Here is a 15348-nt window from a genome sequence, read left to right as displayed (position 1 = left end):
AAGGAATGTTGAAACTTAGGTATGTGCTATTCTACTTTGAAATATTTACATCTCACTCTTTTTAAAATTTCAAGTTCACTAAGTAAAGTTTGGTTGGCATCGAGGTGGTGGATTACAACAGTATTGGGGATTACTGGATGCGCTGTTGCACGAAGCGGAAGTTCTTTTTTTTTCAGTGAATGGGGTGAAAGATAGAGTCTGTGGAGAGCTCTTGGAGAGACCTCATTTACAACCCAAACTGGTGGCGAGATCATGGGAAGGAAAAACTTAATGGACAGGTCAAGAAACTTGTTTTTTCCCATGGCAATTTGGTTGGTGATGATCATCCACTTCCAGCTGTAGAGAAAGTGAAATTATCCCTTGCATGTACCATTCCTTCATCAATCACACTGCTTGCAAATGAACCTGGTATGTGCTACAATCCTACAGGGGTCATAGAGTGTTTCTGGTTTGTTTCTACCTATTACCGATTGCTAAAGCCGTATATTGTGTGATCTCAATTCATGCAGTGAATACCCCCGCACTAATCCGGTCTGCCACTCAAGCTGATCGCAGCCCAAAGAGAATTCTTGCAATACCTGTTAGTCTGTTACTGTAGCAAACGGATGCACTATCAGAGTAGCTGCAGTTGGCATTCATAAATCTGGGAAGGTTTTTGCAAACTCTTCATCTCTTTGTTTAAACAGGGAGCTGAGCAGTTGTAATGGGTTGGCTCACTGGGAAGGTAATGGGTTAGAAAGTTCAAAGGCCAGCTTTTTAGTTTTGCACAACATGTCAGGACTGGTAAAACTTAATTAATGCTAATTATACCTTTCTTCTGGTACCATAATGTTTTACCATGATAGACACTTAAATTTTGTGTTTACTTTTGTTGTTTCAGTGTACCGTCCGAGTGTCCGTGCTACTGTTACTGGTTTTTGTGATACTATAGTCAATAATCTCTTGGAAAAAGCTTCCTTAATGCTTGAAATGTCTGAGAAAGTTCTCACAGATGCCATACGATTACAGGTTTGTTTTATGTGACCTGAATAGTTGTATTTCCGTTTTCTCCATAAATGTATTCATGTTATCTTTCTTTGTTCCGTTTTGTTTTGTTTCCTTTCTCTGTTGTTGTCCTGATTTTGCACGTATAAAAAAAATGTAATAATTTTGCAAATGTTGTCTTTAAATGCTGCTAGTTTCTTCCTTAAGGATTGTTCCAGAGTACCTCTTAGTATATTACAGTCCTAATGCAAAGGTATTTATAGTTCATGACCTTCTCTCCCTTTTTAGACTTGTACTATTCTTTTTTTTTCAGTGAATGGGGTGAAAGATAGAGTCTGTGGAGAGCTCTTGGAGAGACCTCATTTACAACCCAAACTGGTGGCGAGATCATGGGAAGGAAAAACTTAATGGACAGGTCAAGAAACTTGTTTTTTCCCGTGGCAATTTGGTTGGTGATGATCATCCACTTCCAGCTGTAGAGAAAGTGAAATTATCCCTTGCATGTACCATTCCTTCATCAATCACACTGCTTGCAAATGAACCTGGTATGTGCTACAATCCTACAGGGGTCATAGAGTGTTTCTGGTTTGTTTCTACCTATTACCGATTGCTAAAGCCGTATATTGTGTGATCTCAATTCATGCAGTGAATACCCCCGCACTAATCCGGTCTGCCACTCAAGCTGATCGCAGCCCAAAGAGAATTCTTGCAATACCTGTTAGTCTGTTACTGTAGCAAACGGATGCACTATCAGAGTAGCTGCAGTTGGCATTCATAAATCTGGAAAGGTTTTTGCAAACTCTTCATCTCTTTGTTTAAACTGGGAGCTGAGCAGTTGTAATGGGTTAGAAAGTTCAAAGGCCATTCCGGGTATTAGTCTTAGTCTTAATTGCACATTGTAAGAGAGGTAAGATTATCATTTCATTGATTATTCTCCTCTCAAGATTGCTCGACTGCTTTTCTGCTTGAGAAGTTGAACTTTATATGAATCTGTTTAAACCCGACCTGTGCTAGCTCTTTATCCTCCCCCAATTTAGTTTACCTGTCTTCACTTGCTTCTTATTTTTGCAAGTCGCTACTTTATGTGATATTCGTGTTGGATTTGTAGACAAAGATTAGCTCTTTCCTTAACAATTATATTGGATTCTGTTGTCTACTTCTGCACTTGGTGGACAATTGTATTTGAATAATTCAATAAGTACTGGTTCGTCAGTAACATAAGTTTCAATCCTCGACGTATAAATACTAGTGGGTGACCGGTTCTCTGACTTCCATTAAGCAGACCAACCAGCCCAAACCTCATTGCCAGAATGTTCAATACTACTAGGTGGTTTTCCTTTTGCTTGACTGTCAGCAATTTTGCTCCTTGCAAGTTACCTAATAGCCTAAACAAGGTGTTAGTGATGTTGCATATCCCTAAAGAGATGTTCCATGTTGATTAAGCTGTTTGTTCTTTGTCTCCGGCTAAAGTCACACAGAGCGGAAGTTGTTAATCTTTTCATTTGAAATTTTTTTGAGCGCTGCAGGTTTTTTGGAGGTTAGCATTACGTCGTTGCTCGGGACTTGCAAAATCAGGTATCTCTTCCCCACACACACAGCTTTATGCTTTTTAGTCCTTAAGCTGTCAAAATTCAACATCTTCATTGATACTATTCAAGACTAGACAATACATACAGTTTTTTGTTTAGGACACCTTGCATTTTTTATTTTGGTATTCAATCATTTGACACAGGCATTTAAGCAAACGTTTGCCCCCTTTGGTATGTGTAGGGAATCTATCGGATTACTGAAAAATGAAGGTGTGATTACCGTCACTTGGAATACTATCACTGCAGGGTGTTTAAATGAGGCTAATTACAGAGGGGCACTTGAATTCTCATATGAGGATGCCAAGGGGTTGGAACACGATATGGTAACTTCAACTTCTAAATAATTGTGTCAAGTTATGCAATAAAGTAACAGGAAATATTTTCTCTATATGAAAAGAGTTCTTTATTTCTAATTGAAATTGTAATGTTCTTTCAGATAATTTGGTGGAGGATCTCTTGGGAGAATTTGAATATGAGATGACGATCCCATATTTGCTATATAAGAATGATGCCCAAGAAGTTAATGGGATATGGTTCTACAATTCATCTGATTGTGAAGCCGTTGAGGATTTATTCATTCGCAGCCGAGTGTTTAGTGCTCTAAAAGTTATTTTCTTATGTAAGAGACTGATACTTTCTCTTTTTCTTTTTTATGACCTGATATGGCATCTGGTGGAGTAATGTTTCTAATGCTGATACTTGTCCTATATGCGGTCTGTGTGTTGAAATTTAATGTGCGTGTGACCACATATGAATTTATTATGTACGACCGGTCAAAGCTATCAAGAATTGATTGGAAGTATATCATAATCGACGAAGCACAAAGAATGAAAGAGCGAGGGAATCAGTTTCTAGCGAGATCTCGATAGATATCGCTGCCAACACATTTACTTCTTGCTGGCACTCCATTACAAGTAAGTTATCCTCTCATGTGTAATAATTAGAGATGTATTTGCAGCTTGAAATAAAATAAACAACGAATCAAAGTGCATTTTTTTACCTTACTTTATATTGAAATTGTGCTAGTAGTGTAATTTATGCTATTTATGGCTTCTTGCCTCTCGGTGATTGGTTAATTTGGCTAGTTACTTGAGATGTCCTCTATTTCCTTTGTTGCTTTCTCCGTACCTTGTAATTATATATATTTTTTATAGCTCAACCGCGATTCTTTCAAGATGATGAGGATGAATGGAAATGGTGATTTTGAGGTGTAGGATGGTTAGGGGAGTTTTGCTAGGTCTTTGTTGATGATTGCAGGTAAAATGACCCAACAGGAATTAAAATATCAATATTTTTTTTAAAACAATAAATAACTCTGCCACGGCCCATAGCCGTCGCAAAAGTACTTTTTCCCACGGTCGTCCACTTTACCCACGGTCAAATAACAACTTGACCAAAACCAAAATTCACGACGCAAACACCAAATCCCACGTACTAAGACCGTAGGAAATATCTTTACCCACGGCCTATAACCGTCGGTACAAATAATCTTTACCTACAGACTCAACCCGTGGGAAATACTAACTTTTTCCGACGGCTTTTCTGACGTCACAAAGACCATCGCTATTGGTAAGCTTTACCGACGGCAATGACCGTCACAAAGACCATTGCTATTGGTGAGCTTTACCGACGGTCATGGCTGTCGGCAGACCATTCCCGACGCACAAATACCCCACGGTCCTCTGACGGTCCAAAACCGTGGGAAAAGCCCTTTTCCCACGGTTTTGGACCGTGGCGTAAAACCTGTTTTCTTGTAGTGTGATTTGCATAAGTGTTTGGATCGTCTTCTTTTGAGATGTCAATTATTTTGTTATGTTATGGTATGAAGTGCTTACTTAATATATCTCTACTTGTGAATACAAACTATTATATTGTTCACTCTCTTTGTGTTAGTGAACAATATTAGCTTCAAACATAGAGGAAAATATGTGCATGCTGCCAAATATGAGAACATTGGCTGATGACCGTTGTCTCCGTAGACAAACTTATAACTAAGAGGTTAGGTTCAATTCCTTTCTCTTTCTATGTACAAAATAATTGGTTCCTTTCATTTTACTCTTTAGATATAATTTCCAGTGACTTCCAGAGGACAAGTGCTTTAGATATGACCCACCTTATATGACTTGATACAGGTAATCGCCGGTTGGAATCGAGACACAACCAAGATACAAGTTTAGCTACTGTATAATGGTGTTATACCCAAAAAACCTGTAAGATGATCCTTCCTCTCTATGTTGGATTCAGTTTGGAATTGAAGATATATATATTATCTTATTATACCATATTAGTATATTAAGAACATTTTGGTAATCTAAGTTTCAATGTTAGTAGGTACTTTCATTGGGGTCACATATTGATAAACAAAGATTTTTACTTCAAAATTATATAGCTTTAGCTATATGAGAGTGTTTGATACTTGGATGTGTTGGATCAGAATTTGGGGTATACATGAGATGAACTATGAAAGCTAACTGTCCGTAGAGCAGTTTTAGGCGAAGTAATTGGTTAATTGCGAAAAAATTTAAAGTGAGTATTCAGGCGCAGACCCAAGTAGATTATAACCACAATAACACTGTTTGTTCCATTGTTATCCCATTCAATTAAGTTAGTTGGTTACCTGGTTTGCTTTTAATTGTGCCGCTTTGAACTCTAAAGTATTATTATATTAATTTGTGTGTGATAGTTTTTAGAGAAAAATCTCAATATGTTTACTAAACTGTTCCAATTAGTTGGTAATTAAGTTGGAATGTCTATGAGTTATATATCTAATTACGGTTTTGGATTGGATTTCAGTGTTAAAATTGGTTGTCTTGCATAATTGCTATGAATTCGTTCCAGTGAGTTGGATTTTATCTTTAGAGGTTTAAAATTTGATCTAAGATGTTGGAATAATGTCAGTAAAACAGGGAAGGTTATGCCAAATTTTTTGGAGGAACTGTGTTCATGGGCGTTGAGGAGCTATCTACCACTCCACGAATGTAGAGAGGTAATGCTGAATACGTGCCAAGATACAAGACGGCGACATTAGAGCCTTTATCATGAGAATTACCATCTTCAGTTTTTAATCGTTTTGTTTGAATTGTTTCTTAGTATATATTTTTGTTTTCCTTAAATATAAACTTATCTATATTATTGTTCTCGGGGAGGTTCAAGGTTAAATGCGCATTAAATCAGAGGCATATAGTTTGGAGGTAGATAAAAAATGCCAAAGCCGTAGATCTATATGAAACAAGCTGGCATGCCATAGAAGTTTGGTCAATTTATGCATACCATATACTAATTTTAATTAAATGAATTTGTCAATGAACTGTCTTTCTTGGTTTTTTTGCTAGATTTTTTAGATTTGAATTAATCAATTTCCAACTAATAGATTGACAATATTTTGGTGAAAACTATATCATTGAACATAATTACAATGAACTACTGTTTTGAGTTTCTAATTAATGTCATTGCAAAGAAAGAAAAATCAAGAACATTTCGAGCCAGCCTACACAAACAAAGATATATAATTAACAAATTGTGATAGTGTCTGTAATCAAAACATATGAACCTGATACATATTATGTTACCTAAATCAAAATATTGAGATATTGCCATTTTTTTTTTCAAGGTTATTGAGAATTCCATGGACTCAATCCGCATTAACTACCTTTGAATTCATAGAAATTAGAAAAAATCAAGTTTGTGTGTTGAGTTAGAAAATTATTGGCTGAGATAGTTAACGAGATGAAAGGTAGCCTATCTTTTTTTTTTTTTTTTTTGAGAGAGAAAATAGCCTATCTTGGTTAAACCACAAATTTGTTTAGATTTCTTTTGTCATCCAGTGCCCTTTGCTAGTTTAGTTTAATGTGAGTGTTTCACACTTCATTTATCTTGTTTAATACAGTAGCTATGTCTGTGAGGGTTGACTAGTTATTTGATTCCTCTGTGCAGTTTGCATACTATGAGTACTCTGTGTCAGTTATTAACATGTGTCAACCACGTACCCGCCTTGTCGAGGTACCCTTGGTTTCAATGGCTATGTGCTATTGGCAACAACTTCTGGTTATTTGCTATTGATTTTGTAATCCAAAAAGAGGTGCAAAAAAACATATAATAATATAAGAAAACCAAGATTTATCCACCAAGACCACAATCAGAGTATTTAACATTCCAGCGTCAAGACTAGCCAGTATTTACATATTACACATAGCACGGCGAAGATCCATCTGATGAGATAGTCTCAAGTGTGCTCTACGCCTCTACTCCTCATTTAGGTGCACTTTGCGAAGACAGCTTAATATATGAGCAACCCAATGGTCGGTAAAAAAAGTAAGAAAGGTTTCCCTGAATTTTTTTCTTTATGATTGAGAATGTATACCAGAATTGGTATATAGTACACACCCACAAATAGGGAATCTGCCCTTTCATTTAGGCCTATACAACAATAAGACCATCTTCTTTAATATCAAACATTTTGATTCTAAGATAACAAGCGGCGAGGCATCAAGACTTTCTCAATCTTCTAATGACTTGTAATTAATTGGGAGGCTGCAGTAATTCGTAGTGGTTTATTCAAAATACAGCATTACTCCTCCCATAAGTCTTTTATTTTCTCAAATCCAATTTTGCCATCCTTAAACACAGATATTGCTGCCTGCCATGCATGAACAAAATTATATTATAAACTTGAAAGCCCACCATATAATCTTGGTAGGTCATGATGTGGAAACAATATTTTTGAGACTTACATGGTACGCTATCTCTATCTCAATTGTTCCTCCCCAACTTGGAGGATTCCTTAAATTTTCTACGTACTCATCTAAACTTCCTTCTGTCGCTTGAATAAACCTAAAAACAGCCAGGGGAAATGATTAGGTGCAACTCCAAAAACAACTTAAGAGAGCTCAATGAATTAAAATCTAATCTGGCTTCAGGTCCATTGCACCTTTTTACTAGCTCGTCCGCAACCTAAACATTGTCGTTACGCAAAAAAGTCAATAGTAAATTGCTAATCTTTGTATGAGAGAATATGATAACTGAGTGTGACGCATACGGTACTAACCTGCATTCTCAGGACATCAGCAAGGACTCCTTGGAAATCTTCATCAGGAGCCTCTTCTCCATTTCTTACGTGAAAACCAAGTGCCATAGCTCTAAAAAGACATCGACCATCACCTAATATAACCGCAATCGAGAATATTATTCCATCTCAGGGAATGATTTTTCAATAATTTAACACATCAGAACACTTAGATACCGAGCGTGAAGAAGAAGGAAGAGAAAAAGAATGCCAATGGGATAAATGACTGGTTCATAAATGCCATATACCTGCCATTTATTGTTGGTTATGATTTTTAAAAGAAGTCAAAGGATATGCATGCATGGCAACGTTTGTTAGAAAATTTACGAGTGTCAGCACCAATCATGTTGGGAAATTCCGACATTGAGCATGAATAGCATAAAGTTGATTTTAAAATGTTGAATCAGGAAGCTTACGAGTTCGCTTCGCTTGTATCTCTCCCAATTGTGATAGCCCTCCCTGATTGTGCAAGTTCTCGCCTGGCAGTGCAGTTATATTCTCAAGATCTGTATGATGACTGCAGGAAAATATACTAAACATCATATAACCAAACACTTAAATACAAAACTTCAACGCTTCCAAGTATTAAAAGTTGTGCGTGATGTACCAGGTAAGAGCATCAGGGAGATACTAACTCTTGTTCTGCAGTTCCATGGAGGAGCAATTGATCATTGCCATCAGGAATCCAATCTGTTGCGGGATTATGACATTCACTATGCGAATCGATAGTTGGATCAATGTAAGCATTAATGGCAGACACGCAGCGGTCATGAAGAACATGAGCAAGAAGCGGATCACCTAACCATGTAACGTTCTTGTACAGAATCTTTCTACTACCACGTTCTGCTTGATCTAAGGTGGAAACATCCTCTGCACAAGATTACTTCATATCAAATCCCTAATCCCAGTAATAGCTGTACGATTTGACTACTCTTACAAGCTTTAGACGTGCATGGCAAGGTTTGTTAGAAAGTTTTACTAAGTTTCTGCACAAGGAACATCAATTGCTTGAAGTTTATTCTAAAATGTTGGAGCAGGAAAGATTCTGTGTGATCTACGCTGGAAAGATTCCCTGCACAAGATTGTTTCATCATCAAATCTTTAAGTAACATCAATATTGTTTGACTACTCTTAGAAGCTTTAGATGTACAACTACGTACATAATTGGGTAATCTTATCAACCAGCTACATATGTATTTTGGTTCTCAAACACAAGTGAATCTAAGCAGCCAAAAAGCATCTAAAGTAACTATAAGAGAATATTTAGGAAAATATTCGTACTACTAAGCCAAAAAATGAGACAAAGCATGGTATGAGGATCTGTATTGATCAGATAATATGACTCTCCTTGTAGAATTTCAATAGAAGAAAACAGCATTTTGGTTTCTTACAGTTAGCATAAAGTGAATGGCTTGAAATTTAAAAAACCAATGCTGGAGCAAGAAGCTTACGAGTGGGAATTACTGCTCCCTCTTTTAATCCCAGTTGGTATGGCTCTCCCTGTTGGTCCATGTCCTCGCCGGGCAATGCTTCTGCACTCCCAAGATCTGTATGACCATTTGAAGCAACAGAAGGACTGCAGGAAAATACATGAAACTACGTCATATAAAAACAATGTAGTACAAGAGTTCGTGTATTAAAAATTGTGCGTGATGTGCCGTGTAAGAGCGTGATGGATGCACATACTCTTGCTCTGAAGTTCCTTGGAGGGGCAATCGATCGTTGGCATCAGAAGTCTGGAATTATGAAAAGTATTAGCCCCAAGTGATGTACGAATCAGTAATATGACAATAGCCCCATCAAAAGAAAAGGTACAAGAACTAAAACTCTTACGACCTTTAGCCCCGAAGTTCTTCTGCCTCTCTTATTCTTTGTCTTTGAGATCTTCTCAGTTGGTTTCGGTTGTTTGCCACCCGCATCGTTACTCTTCTGCTTCTCATTCTTAAGTTGATCTAAAATTGCTTTCTCTGCAGCCTCAGATTTCTCAATTGCATCTTTATCAGCAAGCTCCTTCAAAAGTCCCTAAATAGAAAATGTAACATCATTTTTGTCAACAGAAAAGTACAAAATGTAACTTCATACATAGAAAACAAGAATTAGAATAAGGGACTATTAGATAAATCAGAAAATACCTGAAGGTATGACTTTACTAGAGGCAGCAAAATTTCCCTGTAATCATTATAAGAATTTAGGGTGATATTATTGGTCATTTGACTCTCATCTTCCCAAATTGGCATCATCCTCGCACCAGTTTCTACGAGCTGCAGAATAAGAGCACAGAGATATTAGAATAAAACCGTTTCACGGTTTGTCTTTTACATAACAACAAACTGCTAAACCACACCCACCTCAAAATCTGCCCTTCTTCTCACTCTCTCAATTGCTCCTTCAACCTCAATACCATCTTCATCCAGATCTTTCTGCAACGTAAAACCCATATCTTCTGAACTTTCCAAATCACAAATAGTGTTAATGGTCCTATTCCGACTTTGCTCCCGAGAGACATGTTTTTTGAGTTCTGCTTCCTCAATAACAGTTGATATTGCCTTCAACTCGCACTTATTTCTCCTGGAAGCATCATTTCCCTTCTCAAGCTCCTGATGCCGGTTCCTAAGGACTGTCTTATAACTTTGATGGTCATTGTAGCTAGCAGACTTCCTTTTGATCGCTTCTTCGAGGCAGAGACCCGAGATAGCCTTTAAAGCTTCCTTGTAGCTCAGCTTGTCAAGTTTTTCTTCACACATTCTCAGTAAAGATGTTATATGTGTTCTGGAGCTCCCTAAAAGCTCCTTTCCACAATGTTTTTTTTTTCTTTAAGCTGTGTCCATGACATTAATGGTTCCTCAATAGTCAGACATTCTGATGTAGAACATTCTCTCAGTGTCATAGGTGTGCGCCTATGTTCCCTCTACATGTTATGGGCGTAAACCCCTTAGTTGAGTCCAAGCCCATGGTTCGAGTCCATTAGTTAGTTGGACACATGTCGTATTCCTATTGGTTTATGCTTTCTAGGTTTACTTTAAATAACGGGCTTGTAGTTAGGGTTTCAGGAGTTGTGTTTATGTGTGTGATTTGTGATTGAGAGATTCAATAAAAGAGTGATTTTCGGTCTTCTTTAAATTGTGCTTCAATTAAAGTGTAGATTCAATTAAACTGAAGCTTCCGCCAGTAAGATCTACATTATTTGGTATCGGAGCAGATTAATTTTAGGAGTTACTATTCACGGTACTGTTCACCGAAAACACTGTTCGCGAAACATTGTTCATCGGGTACTATTCACCGAGTCACTGTTCACCCAGGTTACTGTTCACGGCGATTTTTTTTCTTGAAAAGTCAAATTTTTTTTTGTGTTATTATGGTGAATAACAAAGCAACTCGAGGTCGTCCTCCATCCATGGATACTCGCATGTCTTGTTTAGAAAAAAAAACATGAAGAACATGACACAGATGTTCCAGAACCTGATGGAAGCAAAGTTTCCAGTCCAAAGAGAGGTGCAACAACCACCTCCACCACCCGCGAGAATAATGGTTCGGATTGGCTAATCGCGATGATGCATCTCAGGTTGATGGTTCAATCCCTCTTCTGAACCCTTTTGCGCCTATAGATCTAGAAAACAACGGAGAGAACAGAGTTGGCATGAAACACCAACAGGGAACCTTCTCTCAATGAGGAACGTGAGGGTGTACCCCTCAATGATGGTGCCGCTCGGCTACCTGCAGGTGTTGAAGCCCCCCTATTGGGCGCTCCACCAATTTTTGATAAGTACGAAGATCCGATTTGGAAAAATTTTGTGACTCACTTTGACAAATGAAGTGATTTGTTTTTCAAAAAAACACGATTGCAGATTTGGATTTTCTTAAAGAAAGTCACATATGTTGGTGAGGTTACAAGCTTTCAAGACGAGCCATTGGTACCAAAAATTTTTGGTGCATCTTCTGGTTATTGTTTTCATAATCTGTGTGCAAGAGCATGTTGTGGGTTACTAATTTTAAGCCAGGGAAGTTGCTACAAAGGAAAAATTCATGGTCAGATTCCTTTCAGCTGGGGTATTGGCCGATTTCCTAAAGTTTGTGGACATGGTTCTCTTTACCTGAAGTTTTTGTTGATTAACAATTCGATGACAAATTTTTTTCGGTTGGGGAGAGTAATGTAGAACATTAGTAGAGTCTGTCAGTGTCATAGGTGTGCGCCTATGTTCCCTCTACATGTTATGGGCGTGAGCCCCTTAGTTGAGTCTAAGCCCATGGTTCGAGTCCATTAGTTAGTAGTTGTGTTTATGTGTGTAATTTGTGATTGAGATATTCAATAAAAGAGTGATTTTAGGTCTTCTTTAAATTGTGCTTCAATTAAAGTGTAGATTCAATTAAACTGAAACTTCCGCCAGTCAGATCTACATTACATTCAAAGATCAAAGTTAACAAAGCATCGCTATTGGGTGGTACACTATCATCTATCTCAGGAGCATAAAGTGTAGATTCAATTAAGTTGCTGATGAAGCATTTTTACCAATATGCCAACTCTTCTCAGTGTATGTTCCCGAAGTACTTCCGCCTTGAAATGAATCTTTCCCAAAAAGGAGACATAAGGAGTCACCGTTAAGGAGAATTCTATCTTCAATTAGATCCATGGTTATAGGCATGGGAATTTTACGAATTGCACTGTTGTTCTTATACAATTCTTGTAGCTCCTTAAAAATTCATGGACGATTGTCAAGTTCGAAGCTCCCAAAGATGCGATGCGAGAAGTGTGTTTTGTCCAAGCCGACTTGGCGAAATTTGTCCCTTAGACCGGGATGAAGGTCTTCTATATTTTTCATAGTGTATTCAATCACCATGTCCATATGTTCTCGCCGCCAAATTTGTACCTTTGCGAAGCTTTTTGAATGAGTTCAAGGGAGTCCTTTTCGCTCATGATCATCGGATCTCGCCACTTCTCCGTGGTTTCCCATTCCTGTGGATTACTTTTTCTCAATTCAGAGTTCCAGGGCATCAACTATAGGCAATGCAGCAGGTATATATATATCGGTGTCCAAGTTCTACCATTAATCGCCGCTTTCCAATATCTATGAAGTGCTAAAACCGGATGGGCGATACCATTGCATTGACAATACCTCAATGCGATTTTTCTCCATAAGATGCTCAATATGCAGTCTATCATTAGCAAATGGCTTACAACAGCAACAGCACATCCGAAATTTCCAATTACTATTCTCCCTAACAAAAGCCAGAGCTTTTGATATAACATCCCTTGCCCATGTATCCTTTCATTTACTATATAATCCAAAAGATGTTTAGTACTCACCTCAAACAAATTTTTCATCTGATCTTGACTCAAAGAGCAGAAATAAGGTGCTATCTTTTGCTTCTTTTGCCACCCAGACAAAAAGTTCTGTGTGTTCTTCTGCGTAAGTTGCTCCATTCAAGGACAATTTGAAACTGGTCCAGATGGGTTATCTACTCCAAACAAGTCTGCTGCAGTAACTTGTTTCTCCTTCCTTCGCTCTTCTTTTGTCTAGTTGTCTTCTTGAATTGACCCTCCAATGGATCATCTGAGATCTTCTTTCCCTTTTCTTCATTTTCAAGATCATCCATCGTATTTGCTGTTTCCGAAGTAGTAGTACTACTACGTCACGAAACACGATCAGAAAGATCAGAAAGTTGTTTCTTCACTTTAACAATCCTTTCTTGAGGAGATGAAATTTTCATTATACTCTCATCTTGAATAATATCTTCACATGGATCAATTGGTTCATCTATCGCATATGCTTGATTGCATTCAGCAGAAATCTTTTCAATCCCATCAGGAGTACTACCTAAAGTTTTATAAAGTAAATTTGCGTAGCATAAAAAGAACTCAAGTGATCTATGTGATGAAGAAGCAGCCATTCTTGCTGACACAACAACATTCTTGAGGTATTTCTTCTTCTTCTGCCTAATTGTACACTTATCAGCAAGATCTTTATATATCGCTGCTTGAACTCTATAAAGATTGCCGCATGAGTTTGCATGACGTTTGAATTTAGACAGAGATTTATGAATAAGAGAAAGAGCTCTGTTGTGATCTCTGAGAGATCAGGTTCATCTTTCTTGTTCACCATTTGTTGGAAATAAGGTTGGATAGACGCCCACCAAGATAAGGATAAACCACTGAGTATAGGACTCTATCCTATCTGATATTAGATGAGTATAGGACTCTATCCTATCAGATATAAGATGAGTATATGACTATATCCTATCTGATATTAGATGAGTATAGGACTCTATCCTATCAGATATTAGATGAGTATATGACTCTATCCTATCTAATATTGAGGAGGTGGGAACCTCTATAAATAGACCCCCCACCTCTCACATATTGATCATCCGAACAACAAGAAAAGCTCTCTCTCCTTTAATGGCAGCCTCCAACATTTTCTAAAGTAGAAGCCAGTAATTTGTGGAGATTTCATAGGTGGTATCCTCCCTAGCCATTGTCAGTTCTTGGTTCTTGGTTCGTGAAAAAAGGTTGCTTCCCGTTCGTGGTTGGAACTTGACTCCAGCAAAGTTAAGAAGAAGAAGATCTTGAGTGTGCCAAGAACATCTTCTCCTGTAGATCAAAGCTTGGAACTTCAAATTGAAAGTCGTGACCAAGGTACGATCTTACATTTCATTTATTTTATTTTATGCATGTGGTATAACGTAATTGTATATATCGTAGGAATCATGCATGAGATATCGATAAAATCCTACATTGGCATCGAGCCAGTTTTCCATGATTTGCATGCTTTTATTTGCGGTTTTGATCTTGTGATCTACAATTTTTGAAAAATTGCGGTTTTTTCAAAATCTTTTAATTAATTTTTAAATAATTAGGTTGTTTAAAACTAATTAAAGATTGCTTAATTTTTTTGCAAAATAAATTATTTATGGGAAATAATTAGTGGAAATTTTTTTCTAGGAAATTTTTTTTCTTAGAAATTTTTACATGGAAATTTATTTCTGAGATTATTTCTCTATAAATTTTAGGATTTTTTCCACATGTATTTTTTCACAATTAAAATTGACATTAGGATGTTTATTTTTACCATACAAGAATTATTTGAATCTGGATTTTACTATTGCATGTATATAAAATTGTTTGTTTTTCTATCAACGGTCATATGAAAACTAAGGCACAATGCCTAAGTCACATAGACCAAACTTGTAGGAAAATCCGAACCGGATCTTGGGAGGCAGGCTTCCAAGAAAACGCATATTTGCTAAGCAATATAGGAGAACTTTCAAGAGTAATTGTCTTGAAATCGATAAGATAGAGACAGAGCCACCATCACGAGAATATACACCAAAGAGCCCCAAATTCCTATTCGGGATAGGAATGAGGGCTCGACCACTTAAATCTCTCCTACATCGATTATGGGACGATGCTAAGGAACCAAATCCATATGATGTGTCATCGGGGTTTATTTTCCCACCTCACGGGGAAACAGAGGAAGTGGCTAGTAATTTTCAAATGGTCGATAGTATTTGTGAGGATGAGGATGACTTCCACAGGCACCCGGGGCGCTTCTATGTTCATGGTTGACTAGCTCTGTTTAGTTCTACATTGTTTTTGAAAGATAGGAAACTCTTTTTGTAGAAACAATTTTATGAAATGGAAATTTAAGTAGTAGATTTTTGCATATTCTATGTTATTGATAGTCAAATGCATTGATTTTATTTAATGGCTAGAATCAT

General features: G+C 37.3%; 1 protein-coding gene, 1 long non-coding RNA gene and 1 pseudogene across 6 annotated transcripts; 2 read left to right on the top strand and 1 right to left on the bottom strand.

Moving 5' to 3' along the window:
• Positions 1-188: 188 nt before the first annotated feature.
• Positions 189-3283, top strand: LOC147514770 (nuclear pore complex protein GP210-like; annotated as a pseudogene). Its single transcript, XR_015212952.1, has 8 exons — positions 189-408; positions 510-724; positions 881-1008; positions 1298-1529; positions 1631-1891; positions 2511-2559; positions 2755-2896; positions 3010-3283. The product of XR_015212952.1 is annotated as a nuclear pore complex protein GP210-like (transcript).
• Positions 3284-3427: 144 nt separating this feature from the next.
• LOC147514769 (uncharacterized) lies at positions 3428-6358 on the top strand. Its single transcript, XR_015209665.1, has 4 exons — positions 3428-3487; positions 4467-4571; positions 4706-4783; positions 5472-6358. It is a non-coding gene; the product is annotated as an uncharacterized LOC147514769 (long non-coding RNA).
• A 497-nt stretch (positions 6359-6855) lies between these two features.
• On the bottom strand, positions 6856-12325 carry LOC147514768 (uncharacterized). 4 transcript variants are annotated; one of them, XM_086585089.1, is made up of 12 exons: positions 9984-12325; positions 9768-9896; positions 9472-9657; positions 9322-9371; positions 9087-9211; positions 8615-8707; positions 8271-8505; positions 8052-8152; positions 7618-7730; positions 7482-7523; positions 7304-7405; positions 6856-7209 (listed from the first exon to the last, which is right to left on the bottom strand). In XM_086585089.1, exons 1-12 carry the CDS (start codon positions 10377-10379, stop codon positions 7141-7143), a joined length of 1641 nt encoding a protein of 546 aa, XP_086441215.1. In that variant the 5' UTR covers positions 10380-12325; the 3' UTR covers positions 6856-7140. The 4 variants fall into 4 exon arrangements, 3 of the variants coding, with proteins under 3 accessions (XP_086441215.1, XP_086441220.1, XP_086441224.1); XM_086585094.1 differs by having other exon boundaries at positions 7304-7403; positions 7501-7523; positions 9984-12324; XR_015209659.1 differs by lacking the exon at positions 7482-7523 and having other exon boundaries at positions 7304-7403.
• Between the last annotated feature and the right edge of the window lie 3023 nt (positions 12326-15348).

The sequence above is a fragment of the Coptis chinensis genome, chromosome 2 (assembly GCF_015680905.1).
Source record: "Coptis chinensis isolate HL-2020 chromosome 2, ASM1568090v1, whole genome shotgun sequence".
Taxonomy (NCBI): Eukaryota; Viridiplantae; Streptophyta; class Magnoliopsida; order Ranunculales; family Ranunculaceae; genus Coptis; species Coptis chinensis.
This window is presented reverse-complemented; position numbering and strand designations above follow the sequence as displayed.

Coding starts and splice junctions, on each gene's coding strand:
- LOC147514768 (XM_086585089.1), bottom strand. CDS start 10,379: ATGTGTGAAGAAAAACTTGACAAGCTGAGCTACAAGGAAGCTTTAAAG. Junction 9,658..9,767: donor TAGTAAAGTCATACCTTCAG/GTATTTTCTGAT, acceptor TTTTCTATTTAG/GGACTTTTGAAGGAGCTTGC. Junction 7,524..7,617: donor CTGATGTCCTGAGAATGCAG/GTTAGTACCGTA, acceptor GACAATGTTTAG/GTTGCGGACGAGCTAGTAAA.